The sequence below is a fragment of the Scyliorhinus torazame genome, chromosome 13, assembly GCF_047496885.1.
Source record: "Scyliorhinus torazame isolate Kashiwa2021f chromosome 13, sScyTor2.1, whole genome shotgun sequence".
NCBI lineage: Eukaryota > Metazoa > Chordata > Chondrichthyes > Carcharhiniformes > Scyliorhinidae > Scyliorhinus > Scyliorhinus torazame.
The window spans coordinates 87,351,908-87,367,303 of NC_092719.1; the positions used below are offsets into that span (position 1 = coordinate 87,351,908).

Genomic DNA, 15,396 nt, shown 5'->3' on the forward strand with positions numbered 1-15,396 from the left:
GAAAGGGAATTCATTGAATGTTTACAGGAGGGCTTTTTGGAACAGCTTGTGATGGAGCCCACGAGGGAACAGGCCATTCTGGACTTCGTGTTATGTAATGAGCCAGACTTGATTAAAGATCTTAAAGTAAGGGAGCACTTAGGAGACAGTGATCATAATATGGTAGAATTCAATCTCCAATTTGAAAGAAAGAAGGTAGAATCAGATGTAAAAGGTGTTACAGTTAAATAAAGGTAACTACAGGGGCATGAGGGAGGAACTGACGAAAATCGACTGGGAGCAGAGCCTAGTGGGAAAGACAGTAGAACAGCAATGGCAGGAGTTTCTGGGAGTAATTGAGGACACAGTGCAGAGGTTCATCCCAAAGAAAAGAAAGGTTATCAGAGGGGGGATTAGGCAGCCATGGCTGACAAAGGAAGTTAGGGAATGCATCAAAGCAAAAGAGAAAGCCTATAATGTGGCAAAGAGTAGTGGGATGTCAGAAGATTGGGAAGGCTACAAAAACAAACAGAGGATAACAAAGAGAGAAATAAGGAAAGAGAGGATCAAATATGAAGGTAGGCTAGCCAGTAACATTAGGAATGATAATAAAAGTTTCTTTAAATACATTAAAAACAAACGGGAGGCAAAAGTTGACATTGGGCCGCTCCAAAATGACGCTGGTAATTTTGTGATGGGAGACGAGGAAATAGCTGAGGAACTAAATAAGTACTTTGCGTCAGTCTTCACAGTAGAAGACATGAGTAATATCCCACCAATTCCGGAGAGTCAGGGGGCAGAGTTGAATATGGTAGCCATCACAAAGGAGAAAGTGCTAGAGAAACTAAGAGGTCTTAAAATTGATAAATCTCCGGGCCCAGATGGACTACATCCTAGAGTTCTAAAGGAGATAGCTGAAGAAATAGTGGAGGCGTTAGTTATGATCTTTCAAAAGTCACTGGAGTCAGGGAAAGTCCCAGAGGATTGGAAAATCGCTGTTGTAACCCCCCTGTTCAAGAAGGGAACAAGGAAAAAGATGGAAAATTATAGGCCAATTAGCCTCACCTCGGTTGTTGGCAAGATTCTAGAATCCATTGTTAAGGATGAGATTTCTAAATTCTTGGAAGTGCAGGGTCAGATTAGGACAAGTCAGCATGGATTTAGTAAGGGGAGGTCGTGCCTGACAAACCTGTTAGAGTTCTTTGAAGAGATAACAAATAGGTTAGACCAAGGAGAGCCAATGGATGTTATCTATCTTGACTTCCAAAAGGCCTTTGATAAGGTGCCTCACGGGAGACTGCTGAGTAAAATAAGGGCCCATGGTATTCGAGGCAAGGTACTAACATGGATTGACGATTGGCTGTCAGGCAGAAGGCAGAGAGTTGGGATAAAAGGTTCTTTTTCGGAATGGCAACCGGTGACGAGTGGTGTCCCGCAGGGTTCAGTGTTGGGGCCACAGCTGTTCTCTTTATATATTAACGATCTAGATGACGGGACTGGGGGCATTCTGGCTAAGTTTGCCGATGATACAAAGATAGGGGGAGGGGCAGGTATATTGAGGAGGTGGGGAGGCTGCAGAAAGATTTAGACCGTTTAGGAGAGTGGTCCACGAAATGGCTGATGAAATTCAACGTGGGCAAGTGCGAGGTCTTGCACTTTGGAAAAAAGAATAGAGGCATGGACTATTTTCTAAACGGTGACAAAATTCATAATGCTGAAGTGCAAAGGGACTTGGGAGTCCTAGTCCAGGATTCTCTAAAGGTAAACTTGCAGGTTGAGTCCGTAATTAAGAACGCAAATGCAATGTTGTCATTCATCTCAAGAGGCTTGGAATATAAAAGCAGGGATGTACTTCTGAAGCTTTGTAAAGCATTAGTTAGGCCCCATTTAGAATACTGTGAGCAATTTTGGGCCCCACACCTCAGGAAGGACATACTGGCACTGGAGCGGGTCCAGCGGAGATTCACACGGATGATCCCAGGAATGGTAGGCCTAACATACGATGAACATCTGAGGATCCTGGGATTATATTCATTGGAGTTTAGGAGGTTGAGGGGAGATCTAATAGAAACTTACAAGATAATGAATGGCTTAGATAGGGTGGATGTAGGGAAGTTGTTTCCATTAGCAGGGGAGACTAGGACCCGGGGGCACAGCCTTAGAATAAAAGGGAGTCACTTTAGAACAGAGATGAGGAGAAATTTCTTCAGCCAGAGAGTGGTGGATCTGTGGAATTCATTGCCACAGAGGGCGGTGGAGGCCGGGACGTTGAGTGTCTTTAAGACAGAAGTTGATAAATTCTTGATTTCTCGAAGAATTAAGGGCTATGGAGAGAGCGGGTAAATGGAGTTGAAATCAGCCATGATTGAATGGCGGAGTGGACTCGATGGGCCGAATGGCCTTACTTCCTCTCCTATGTCTTATGGTCTTATAGGATAAGCACACCAACATCAGCGTTCTCGCTCAGGCCAACATTAAAGCATTGACCACACTCAATTAACTCCCCAGGATGGGACACATTCCCGACACGAGACTCAAAACAAGCACTCTACTCAGAGCTTTGACAAGACGAGCGAGCCCCAGGAGGACAGAGGGAATGTTCCATGGGCAGCCTCGAAGCCTCCATGAGAAAATACACCTGAGAACTCCTGGCCCAAGATCGGCTGAAGAGAAGCAAAGGCATCCTGGAAGGAGCTGAACACCTGGAGTTTCATCATCAAAAGCAAGCTGAAGCCAAGCATCAACAGCGAAAGGAATAGGTGGCAACCTGCCTACCCACTCCACCAACCACCGTCTGCCCCACCTGTGACATAGACTGTAGGTCGTGCATTGGACTCCTCAAGTCACCTGAGAACTCCTTTTTAGTGTGGAAGCAAATCATCTTCAACTCCGAGGGACTGGCTAAGAAGAAGGAGCAGATGATCGGGGAAACAACCTTTCACAGTAACATTCGCATCACGCACGTACCAGTCAGTGACCATCTCCAATGAGAGAATCTATCATCACCCCTTGACACTCGATGGAATACCATCACTATGAACATTCTGGAGGTTACCATTGATCAGAAACTCAAGTGGATTAACCATATAAATACTCTTTGCTACAAGAGCAGAGGAATTATGCTGTGAGTAACTCCCTGACTTCCCTAAGCCTGCCCACCATCTACAAGTCAGGAGTGTGATGGAATACTCTCCATTTGCCTGAATGAGGGTGGCTTCATCAACGCTCATGGAGCTTGAGCCATGCAGGATTGACACCCCTTCCCTTCCACAAGCATTCACTCCATCACCGACACACAGAAGCAGCCCTGTGTACTATCTGCAAGATGCATTGCAGGAACTCAAAAAAGCTCTTTAGACAGCACCATGGCTGCTACCATCTCGAAGGGTAAGGGCAACAGATACTTGGGAACACCATCACCTGAAGGTTCCCTTCCAAGTCACCATCCTGACTTGGAAATATATCACCATTCCTTCACTGTCGCTGGGTCAGAATCCTGGAACTCCCTCCTTTATAACCTACATCACAAAGACTTCAGTGATTCAAGAAGGCAACTCACCAGAACATTCAAGGGCCATTGGGGATGATCAGCAAATGCTGGACTAGCCAGTGAAACTTGCATCCCTTGACTGAATTTAATAAAATCTTGGATCTGTGGCCAAACACTTTTAAAATAAGCCAATCACTTAAAGCAGTTGTATGCAGATTAGATGTTGGTACAGTTCAGAACATCCATTCTCTTTTTTTGTGCAAGTCTCGTGTTTTTAGGTCTATCTAGAACTTGTGTGAAGGTAGGCTAGATTTAAAATAAGCTATTGCAGGGTTATACTTGTGCAAAATTAGGTTAGTACGGGCTTGCAAATTACAAATATGAAAATTATTGATCCATAGATGCTTTTCAATAGTTTGAAAAAGGTTAAAATAACAATTATAAAAAAAAAAACCTTTCCTCCCCAATTGGACTCCAGAAAATATTGTTTTAAGACCGTTGGAGTGGAGAAATACCAGTGCTTAGTTCAGTTGTTTTTTTCAAGATATTGTCATTTTAAATTGCTCACAAATCTTGTCTCGACAGCACTCCTCTTCGTAGCGATTGAGATGATGGCTGAACTGCTTTCAGAAAACGTATTTTCATCAATTTGGCTCATCACCTGTATTTTTATTTCTGGTTGTTTAATTTTGAAATTGTTTCATTTCTGTTGCTAGATCCCCATCCTCTCAGATATAATTTATTTGAATTACATTTCATATTTATAGACCACAACTTGTGCACAGACATGCAACATTTAAAATGCAATGATAAAACATTTTTAAGCGAAGAATTTAAGCTAAAACTTTCATCATCTTGTCCAATTTAATTTTTTTTAACAAACATTTTATGAAGACATTTATGGTTTTATAACAAAAGATACAAATGATCCAATTTAATTTTTACTCAGGCTATTGAGAACTATTTCTGTTGAAGCTCCTTTGACCGCGATAGACTTTATGACTGATGGAGCAACATTGGCTGTAGGATCCATCAGGGGCAAAATTTATGTCTATGATTTACGAGTGACAACTTCACCACTAAAAATTGTCAATGCCCACAAGAAATCTATACGCTGCTTAAAGTTTCAGAATGGTTCTACGCAATTCAAGGTAGGTTGGCTATGATCTTACTGAATTCACAACGTGTGTAATGTCGCTTTATTTTTAAATCCAAGAATATTGAAGTGCAAAACGCTTAATTATCACCACAGAGTGCATGTTTGTTACATTTAATAAAAACAAGAGGCAGTCTGTTCCCAACTAGTATCACATTAGTCCCTAGTACTAGTGATAATTTACCAAAATTCACGAGACTCTGGGGTGGTCCTGGCGGATTGGAAATTAGCAAACGTGACACCACTGTTTAAAAAAGGAGGTAGGCAGAAAGCGGGTAATTATAGGCCAGTTAGCTTAACTTCGGTAGTAGGGAAGATGCTGGAATCTATCATCAAGAAAGAAATAGCGAGGCATCTGGATGGAAATTGTCCCATTGGGCAGACGCAGCATGGGTTCATAAAGGGCAGGTCGTGCCTAACTAATATAGTGGAATTTTTTGAGGACATTACCAGTGCGGTTGATAACGGGGAGCCAATGGATGTGGGATATCTGGATTTCCAGAAATCCTTTGACAAGGTGCCACACAAAAGGTTGCTGCATAAGATAAAGATGCATGGCATTAAGGGTAAAGTAGTAGCATGGATAGAGGATTGGTTAAGTAATAGAAAGCAAAGAGTGGGGATTAATGGGTGTTTCTCTGGTTGGCAATCAGTAGCTAGTGGTGTCCCTCAGGGATCAGTGTTAGGCCCACAATTGTTCACAATTTACAGAGATGATTTGGAGTTGGGGACCAAGGGCAATGTGTCCAAGTTTGCAGACGACACTAAGATGAATGGTAAAGCAAATAGTGCAGAGGATACCGGAAGTGTAAAGGGATTTGGATATGTTAAGTGAATGGGCTAGGGTCTGGCCGATGGAATACAATGTTGACAAATGTGAGGTTATCCATTTTGGTAGGAATAACAGCAAAAGGGATTATTATTACAATGATAAAATATTAAAACCTGCTGCTGTGCAGAGGGACCTGGGTGTGCTAGTGCATGAGTTGCAAAAAGTTGGTTTACAGGTGCAACAGGTGATTAAGAAAACGAATGGAATTTTGTCCTTCATTGCTAGAGGGGTGGAGTTTAAGACTAGGGAGGTTATGCTGCAATTGTATAAGATGTTAGTGAGGCCACACCTGGAGTATTGTGTTCAGTTTTGGTCTCCTTACTTGAGAAAGGATGTACTGGCACTGGAGGGTGTGCAGAGGAGATTCACTAGGTTAATCCCAGAGCTGAAGGGGTTGGATTACGAGGAGAGATTGAGTAGACTGGGACAGTACTCGTTGGAATATAGAAGGATGAGGGGGATCTTGTAGAAACATATAAGATTATGAAGGGAATCGATAGGATAGATGCGCGCAGGTTGTTTCCACTGGCGGGTGAAAGCAGAACTAGGGGGCATAGCCTCGAAATAAGGGGAAGTAGATTTAGGACTGAGTTTAGGAGGAACTTCTTCACCCAAAGGGTTGTGACTCTATGGAATTCCTTGCCCAGTGAAGCAGTAGAGGCTCCTTCATTAAATGTTTTTAAGATAAAGACAGATAGTTTTTTGAAGAATAAAGGGATTAAGGGTGATGGTGTTCGGGCTGGAAAGTGGAGCTGAGTCCACAAAAGATCAGCCATGATCTCATTGAATGGCGGAGCAGGCTCGAGGGGCCAGATGGCCTACTCCTGCTCCTAATTCTTATGTCCTGGAGTTAAACTTCTGACCTTCTATTTTGTGCCATCTCTATCACTGCCTATTTCCATCTCTGTAATTTGACCTAATATCTCCTTGTGTGACAGCTGTCTGCTTTTGTGAAGTGCCTTGGGCATTTCATATCCTCAAAGGTTGCTATACAAGTTGTTTCATTCAAGAAGTGTGGATAATGTGATGCGATCTTTTGGTTGAAAGGTTAAACTCAGGCTCCATCTGCACTCTTGGGGCATTAAAGATCCCGTGACGGACGCTCTTTTGAAAAAGAGCAGGGGAGTCATCCTCTGTGTCCTGGCCAACATTATCCCTCAATCAACATCACTAAAACAGAGTTATTATCATATTGCTGTTTGTGGGCCCTGGCTGTGTGCGGCTTTGCTGTTGTGTTTCCTATATTTTCAGCAATGAGTATTGTGCAAAAAGTACTTGATTTTCTGTCAAATACTTTTTAGGATGTCCTTTAGTCCTGAAAGGTGCTGTATAAAGTGTCCCAGGATAAATCATTGGTGAGATTAGATCCAATCCATTGTTTTCTTATAATCTAACATCGGAGTTCACCTCTGCAAATACCTGTAAATATTTAACAGCAACTTGCTTTTATATAGTGCCTTCAACATAGACACTTCAAACGAATCGTCAGACAAAATTTGCCAATGAACCACACATATTAGTGGCAGGTCAACATTACTTGGGCAAAGAGGTATGTTTTGAGATATGACTTGAGGAGAGTGAGGGAGGTGGAGGTGCAGAGAGGTTTAGTGAAAAATGCCAAAGCTTAGGGCCAGGCAGCTGAAGACATGGTCGCTAATGGTGAAGCGATGGAAGTCGGGCTTGAATTGGAAAAGCTTTGCGATCTCCAATGGCTGTGGGTCTGAAGAAAATTCCAAAGATAAGGCAGATGAGGAAGCTGATAACAAACCTGAGAATCTCAAAATCGAGGCATTGCTGCACCAAAAGCCAGTGGAGGTCAGCAGCATATGGATAATGGGTGAACAGGACATGGTGCAAATTCGGGCACAGGCAGAGGTTTGGATACGTTAAACTTTACAAAAGATGCAAGGTTGGTAGGCTAGCCAATAAAGCATTAGAATAATAAAGCCTGGCGTGTTTCAGCAGCAGGTGAGCTGAGATAGGTGGGGAAAATTGGCAATATGGCTGAGATAGAATACAGTCTTTGTGATTGAAGAGGGTTGAAAGCCCGGACCAAGGTGAAATACGATTGCAAGTTTCCAAATGGTCCAGTTTACTCCCAGTCAGTGGCTAGGAAGTGAAATGGAGCCAGTGGCTATGGAACGGAGTTCGTGGAGGGACGGACTGAAGGCAGCGGCTTCAGTCTTTCCAATGTTTAATTGCAAGAGATTTTCTCTGATGGTGGAGAAGCGGTGTGACAAATTGGAGGCAGTAGAGGAAACTGGATGTCTGTGTTGAAATGAATAGCAGACCCACCTAACTGGGAAATGTTGAAGAGGTGTTAGAGAACCATGGCCAAAGGAGCAAGATGAATTAGGAGGGATAATTCACAGTCACAATTCCAGAGAATGTCATTTGTGAATTTCAAAGCAGTTTCGGTGATGCAGCATGGGTGGGAACCTGATTGGAAGGATTGAAACATGACCAAATAACAGCACCAAAGTCTTACCCGGTACCTTCTAATTCTTGCCTCCCACATTCTGTTTACATTGATAGAGGCTCAGCATTTTGAACAATACAAAACGTTAACAATCTGTAAATACTGACGGTAGTACTGTAATAGGCTTCAGGAAGACCCATCAACCAGTGAAGTGGGCAGAAATATGGCAAATTCAACTTGGTATTTGCATGTAAGAAGTGGTGCACTTTGGGGGAACAATTTATACAACCGAAAAATACAATTCTGAAGGGGTGCAAAGGCAGTGTGTCTGGGTGTGTCTATTCACAAATCATTGAAGCTGGCAGCAGGGCAAACTGATCAGGCAGTTAGCAAAGCAATGGGACATTTGGCTTTATGAATAGTGGCATTCAATACAAAAACAAGAAAGTAATTTTCAGGTTTACAAATCGCCTTGTTGAACCTCAGCTGAAGCATTGTGTACAATTCTAAGTTCCCCACCTCGGGAAGGGCGTTGAGATCGCGGGGAAAGTACACAGGAGGGGTACCAGGCATGAGGGATTCCAGCCGTGTACCGAGCTCGGAGAAGCTGGAATTGTTCTACTTGGAGCAGAGATGGTCAGGGGAGAACAAATGTACGTAGTCAAAACGATTAAAACTGTTTCCTTTGGCAAGTGAGTAGACATAGAACATACAGCGCAGAAGGAGGCCATTCGGCCCATCGAGTCTGCACCGACCCACTTAAGCCCTCACCTCCACCCTATCCCCGTAACCCAATAACCCCTCCTAACCTTTTTGGTCACTAAGGGCAAGTTCTCTTGGCCAATCCACCTAACTTGCACGTCTTTGGACTGTGGGAGGAAACGGGAGCACCCGGAGGAAACCCACGCCGACACGGGGAGAACGTGCCGGCTCCGCACAGACAGTGACCCAGCGGGGAATCAAACCTGGGACCCTGGCGCTGTGAAACCACAGTGCTAACCACTATGCTACCGTGCTGCCTTAGATTTAAAATAACTGATAAAAATGGGGAGTTGAGAAGACCATTCCCTCAGAGTTGCAATGTAGAAACACAACTTGAAAGGTTGGAATCGAATTCCATCAGAACTTTCGAGTGCATGTCAGGTTGCTATTTGAAGATGTCTAATTTGCTGGTTAAGGAGTAAAAGTTGGAATGTGGGATTAAGTTGGAGAGCACGTTCAAAGAAACACAGCATGGACTCCTTTTGTTCTAGAAGATTGGGATCTTCGTGTGCAAGATGTGGAGAAACCTGATTAGTTTTGATCTGGCAGATATATGGGGCGAAATTCTCCGGAAACGGCCCGATGTCTGCCGACTGGCACCCAAAACGGTGCAAATCAGTCGGGCATCGCGCCGCCCCAAAGGTGCGGAATGCTCCGCATCTTTGGGGGCCGAGCCCCAACCTTAAGGGGCTAGGCCGGCGCCGGACAAATTTCCGCCCCGCCAGCTGATGGAAAAGGCCTTTGGTGCCCCGCCAGCTGGCGCGGAAATGACATCTCCGGGCGGCGCATGCGCGGGAGCGTTAGCGGCCGCTGATGGCATTCCTGCGCATGCGCTGTGGAGGGAGTCTCTTCCGCCTCCGCCATGGTGGAGACCGTGGCGAAGGCGGAAGGGAAAGAGTGCCCCCACGGCACAGGCCCGCCCGCGGATCGGTGGGCCCCGATCGCGGGCCAGGCCACCGTGGGGGCACCCCCCGGGGCCAGATCGCCCTGCGCGCCCCCCAGGACCCCGGAGCTGGCCCGCGCCGCCTTGTCCCGCCGGTAAGGTAGGTGGTTTAATCTACGCCGGCGGGACTTCGGCCCATCCGGGCCGGAGAATCGCGGGGGGGGCCCGCCAACCGGTGCTGCGCGATTCCCGCCCCCACCGAATATGCGGTGGTGGAGAATTCGGCAACCGGCGGGGGCGGGATTCACGCCAGCCGCTGGCGATTCTCCGACCCTGCTGCTTTAATCTTGTCTTAGCCCTGCACCAGGTTTCCCATTTTGCGTTCGCTGTACCATTTAGTATTAACAAAGAACAAGAACAAAGAAATGTACAGCACAGGAACAGGCCCTTCGGCCCTCCAAGCCCGTGCCGACCATGCTGCCCGACTAAACTACAATCTTCTACACTTCCTGGGTCCATATCCTTCTATTCCCATCCTATTCATATATTTGTCAAGATGCCCCTTAAATGTCCCTATCGTCCCTGCTTCCACTACCTCCTCCGGTAGCGAGTTCCAGGCACCCACTACCCTCTGCGTAAAAAACTTGCCTCGTACATCTACTCTAAACCTTGCCCCTCTCACCTTAAACCTATGCTCCCTAGTAATTGACCCCTCTACCCTGGGGAAAAGCCTCTGACTATCCACTCTGTCTATGCCCCTCATAATTTTGTTTACCTCTATCAGGTCGCCCCTCAACCTCCTTCGTTCCAGTGAGAACAAACCGAGTTTATTCAATCGCTCCTCATAGCTAATGCCCTCCATACCAGGCAACATTCTGGTAAATCTCTTCTGCACCCTCTCTAAAGCCTCCACATCCTTCTGGTAGTGTGGCGACCAGAATTGAACACTATACTCCAAGTGTGGCCTAACTAAGGTTCTATACAGCTGCAACATGACTTGCCAATTCTTCTACTCAATGCCCCGGCCAATGAAGGCAAGCATGCCGTATGCCTTCTTGACTACCTTCTCCACCTGTGTTGCCCCTTTCAGTGACCTGTGGACCTGTACACCAAGATCTCTCTGACTTTCAATACTCTTGAGGGTTCTACCATTCACTGTGTATTCCCTACCTGCATTAGACCTTCCAAAATGCATTACCTCACATTTGTCCGGATTAAAATCCATCTGCCATCTCTCCGCCCAAGTCTCCAAACAATCTAAATCCTGCTGTATCCTCCGACAGTCCTCATCGCTATCCGCAATTCCACCAACCTTTGTGTCGTCTGCAAACTTACTAATCAGACCAGTTACATTTTCCTCCAAATCATTTATATATACTACAAAGAGCAAAGGTCCCAACACTGATCCCTGTGGAACACCACTGGTCACAGCCCTCCAATTAGAAAAGCATCCCTCCATTGCTACTCTCTGCCTTCTATGGCCTAGCCAGTTCTGTATCCACCTTGCCAGCTCACCCCTGATCCCGTGTGACTTCACCTTTTGTACTAGTCTACCATGAGGGACCTTGTCAAAGGCCTTACTGAAGTCCATATAGACAACATCTACTACCCTACCTGCATCAATCATCTTAGTGACCTCCTCGAAAAACTCTATCAAGTTAGTGAGACACGACCTCCCCTTCACAAAACCGTGCTGCCTCTCTCTAATACGTCCATTTGCTTCCAAATAGGAGTAGATCCTGTCTCGAAGAATTCTCTCCAGTAATTTCCCTACCACTGAAGTAAGGCTCACCGGCCTGTAGTTCCCGGGATTATCCTTGCTACCCTTCTTAAACAGAGGAACAACATTGGCTATTCTCCAGTCCTCCGGGACATCCCCTGAAGACAGCGAGGATCCAAAGATTTCTGTCAAGGCCTCAGCAATTTCCTCTCCAGCCTCCTTCAGTATTCTGGGGTAGATCCCATCAGGCCCTGGGGACTTATCTAACTTAATATTTTTTAAGACACCCAACACCTCGTCTTTTTGGATCACAATGTGACCCAGGCTATCTACACCCCCTTCTCCAGACTCAACATCTACCAATTTCTTCTCTTTGGTGAATACTGATGCAAAGTATTCATTTAGTACCTCGCCCATTTCCTCTGGCTCCACACATAGATTCCCTTGCCTATCCTTCAGTGGGCCAACCCTTTCCCTGGCTACCCTCTTGCTTTTTATGTACGTGTAAAAAGCCTTGGGATTTTCCTTAACCCTATTTGCCAATGACTTTTCGTGACCCCTTCTAGCCCTCCTGACTCCTTGCTTAAGTTCCTTCCTACTTTCCTTATATTCCACACAGGCTTCGTCTGTTCCCAGCCTTTTAGCCCTGACAAATGCCTCCTTTTTCTTTTTGACGAGGCCTACAATATCACTCGTCATCCAAGGTTCCCGAAAATTGCCGTATTTATCTTTCTTCCTCACAGGAACATGCCGGTCCTGTATTCGTTTCAACTGACACTTGAAAGCCTCCCACATGTCAGATGTTGATTTGCCCTCAAACATCCGCCCCCAATCTATGTTCTTCCGTTCCCGCCTAATATTGTTATAATTAGCCTTCCTCCAATTTAGCACATTCATCCTCGGACCACTCTTATCCTTGTCCACCAGTACTTTAAAACTTACTGAATTGTGGTCACTGTTACCGAAATGCTCCCCTACTGAAACATCTACCACCTGGCCGGGCTCATTCCCCAATACCAGGTCCAGTACCGCCCCTTCCCTAGTTGGACTGTTTACATATTGTTTTAAGAAGCCCTCCTGGATGCTCCTTACAAACTCCGCCCCGTCTAAGCCCCTGGCACTAAGTGAGTCCCAGTCAATATTGGGGAAGTTGAAGTCTCCCATCACCACAACCCTGTTGTTTTTACTCTTTTCCAAAATCTGTCTACCTATCTGCTCCTCTATCTCCCGCTGGCTGTTGGGAGGCCTGTAGTATACCCCCAACATTGTGACTGCACCCTTCTTATTCCTGATCTCTACCCATATAGCCTCACTGCCCTCTGAGGTGTCCTCTCGCAGTATAGCTGTGATATTCTCCCGAACAAGTAGCGCAACTCCGCCTCCCCTTTTACATCCCCCTCTATCCCGCCTGAAACATCTAAATCCTGGAACGTTTAGCTGCCAATCCTGCCCTTCCCTCAACCAGGTCTCTGTAATGGCAATAACATCATAGTTCCAAGTAGTAATCCAAGCTCTAAGTTCATCTGCCTTACCCGTAATGCTCCTTGCATTAAAACATATGCACTTCAGGCCACCAGACCCGCTGTGTTCAGCAACTTATCCCCGTGTGCTCTGCCTCAGAGCCACACTGTCCCTATTCCCTAGTTCTCCCTCAATGCTCTCACCTTCTGACCTATTGCTCCCGTACCCACCCCCCTGCCATACTAGTTTAAACCCTCCCGTGTGACACTAGCAAACCTCGCGGCCAGGATATTTATGCCTCTCCGGTTTAGATGCAACCCGTCCTTCTTATACAGGTCACACCTGCCCCGGAAGAGCTCCCAGTGGTCCAGATAATGGAAACCCTCCCTCCTACACCAGCTGTTTAGCCACGTGTTTATCTGCTCTATCTTCCTATTTCTAGCCTCACTGGCACGTGGCACAGGGAGTAATCCCGAGATTACAACCCTCGAGGTCCTGTCTTTTAACTTTCTGCCTAGCTCCCTGAACTCCTGCTGCAGGACCTCATGCCCCTTCCTGCCTCTGTCGTTAGTACCAATATGTACAACGACCTCTGCCTGTTTGCCCTCCCCCTTCAGGATTCCCTCTACCCGTTCGGAGACATCCTGGACCCTGGCACCAGGGAGGCAACATACCATCCTGGAGTCTCTTTCACGTCCACAGAAGCGCCTATCTGTGCCCCTGACTATAGAGTCCCCTATTACTATTACTCTTCTGCGCTTTGACCCTCCCTTCTGAACATCAGAGCCAGCCGTGGTGCCACTGCTCTGGCTGCTGCTGTTTTCCCCTGATAGGCTATCCCCCCCCGACAGTCTCCAAAGGGGTATATCTGTTCGAGAGGGGGACAACCACAGGGGATTCCTGCACTGACTGCCTGCCCTTTCTGGTGGTCACCCATTTCTCTGCCTGCACCTTGGGTGTGACCACATTTACATAACTGCGATCTATGACGCTTTCCGCCACCTGCATGCTCCTAAGTGCATCCAATTGCTGCTCCAACCGAACCATGCGGTCTGTGAGGAGCTCCAGTTGGGTGCACTTTCTGCAGATGAAGCCATCCGGGACGCTGGAAGCCTCCCGGACCTGCCACATCTCACAGTCAGAGCACAGCACCCCTCTAACTGACATTGCGTCAATTAATTAAAATTAAAATTAAAATTTGTCTTTTTTTTTAAATACTTTTTTTAAAATTTCAAAGTTACTGTCAACTATCTGTTTCCTAGCACTAGATTTCTAATAGAAATGCGATAGCTAACTATAATATTCTCCGATCTCTGGCTTAGATATCCTCCTAAATTATAATTAAGTTATTATGTTTAATTAGTTACCAAATACTCAAATTTTTTTAAAATTTAGGGTAGAATCCCAACCAGCCACTCTGGCCACAGCTTTTCTGTGATGTCACTTCAGTTCCCCCACGACACACACAATTTGAAAAAAGGTATAAAAGTAAAAATAAATAAAAATCACTTACTTACCTTCTTACCTTCTGAGTGTCTTAGATGTTCTCAGGTTCTCTCGCTGACAGAGACTGCTCCTCCACCTCCGAACCTTGACCTGCACAATGCTAATAATATAATAATAATATAATATGGCACTTACCTTACACCAATGGGTCTTATTATTAGGTTAGAGGAGGAGGGCGGGTGGGAGACACTACACGTGTAGTGTCTCGGGTTTCCTCTCCACCAGAATTTATTGGTTGGGGGACGGGGACGGGGACGGGGACGGGGGACCGACTTCCCAGAGGTCCGCGGGTCGAACTTCCGGTTCCCGCCTTATATAAAAACAAATAAAACAGAAAAGATGAACAGACACGGGACCAGGTAAGGCTTTTTAAAGTAAGTACTCACCTCCCAGAGGGCCCCTGCGCACCGCTGCCGCCGAAATCCAAAGGGCTGCTCCTGTAAAGGCAAGGCTTTTTAAAGTAAGTACTCACCTCCCAGAAGGCCCCTGCGCACCGCTGCCGCCGAAATCCAAAAGGCTGCTCCTGTAAAGGTAAGAGTTTTTAAATTCACTACTCACCTCCAAGAAGGCCCCTGCGCACCGCTGCCGCCGAAATCCAAAAGGCTGCTCCTGTAAAGGCAAGAGTTTTTAAAGTAAGTACTCACCCTCCAAGTACTCACTCACCAATTATTTATTTGTAGATGGAAATTGCGTGAATAAAGAAAGTATTGTTCACACAGACTTCATATTTTAAATTGAGTTCTGCTGAAAGGACAATTTAGTGTTGGTCCTGAAAGGGATCAGAATCAGGAATTGCTGAGACAAAGTAGTACCCCACCCCTCCTTTGTCCACATCACAAACATTCAGGATGGTGTCATTTGATTAGCTGTGAAGGTGGCTATGGTACAAAGATGCCCTTACAGCAGCTGCAGAGAATTGAGCAGATCATCTGCTGTAAGGCCGAGTGTGGTCCTCCAGAGGCTCTAATGCAAGCCTGTCCAACGTGTGGCTCAAGGGCTGTGCAGCCCACAAAGCCCCTCTATGTGGCCCCGGAGCATGTTTTCAAAATGCTGATCCAAGAGGCAGGTTTGAATAGAAGAATCTGCATGAGCTGCTCCTGCAGTCATCGGTCATTCCTTTCACTAGTAAGCTTATCAGCAGCAAATGTGGGAAAGACCCAACCTGTGATTGGAGGAGCGGCAAAAACC

At 46.0% G+C, this 15,396-nt stretch overlaps 1 protein-coding gene across 2 annotated transcripts in view; it reads left to right on the plus strand.

Moving 5' to 3' along the window:
* Window positions 1–15,396, plus strand: part of nedd1 (NEDD1 gamma-tubulin ring complex targeting factor) — a 119,807-nt gene that overhangs the window by 45,684 nt on the left and 58,727 nt on the right. For both annotated transcript variants that reach the window (XM_072471940.1, XM_072471939.1), the window contains exon 7: window positions 4,419–4,620. In XM_072471940.1, coding sequence (XP_072328041.1) covers window positions 4,419–4,620 — 202 coding nt within the window. The remainder of the gene's footprint in view (window positions 1–4,418; window positions 4,621–15,396) is intronic.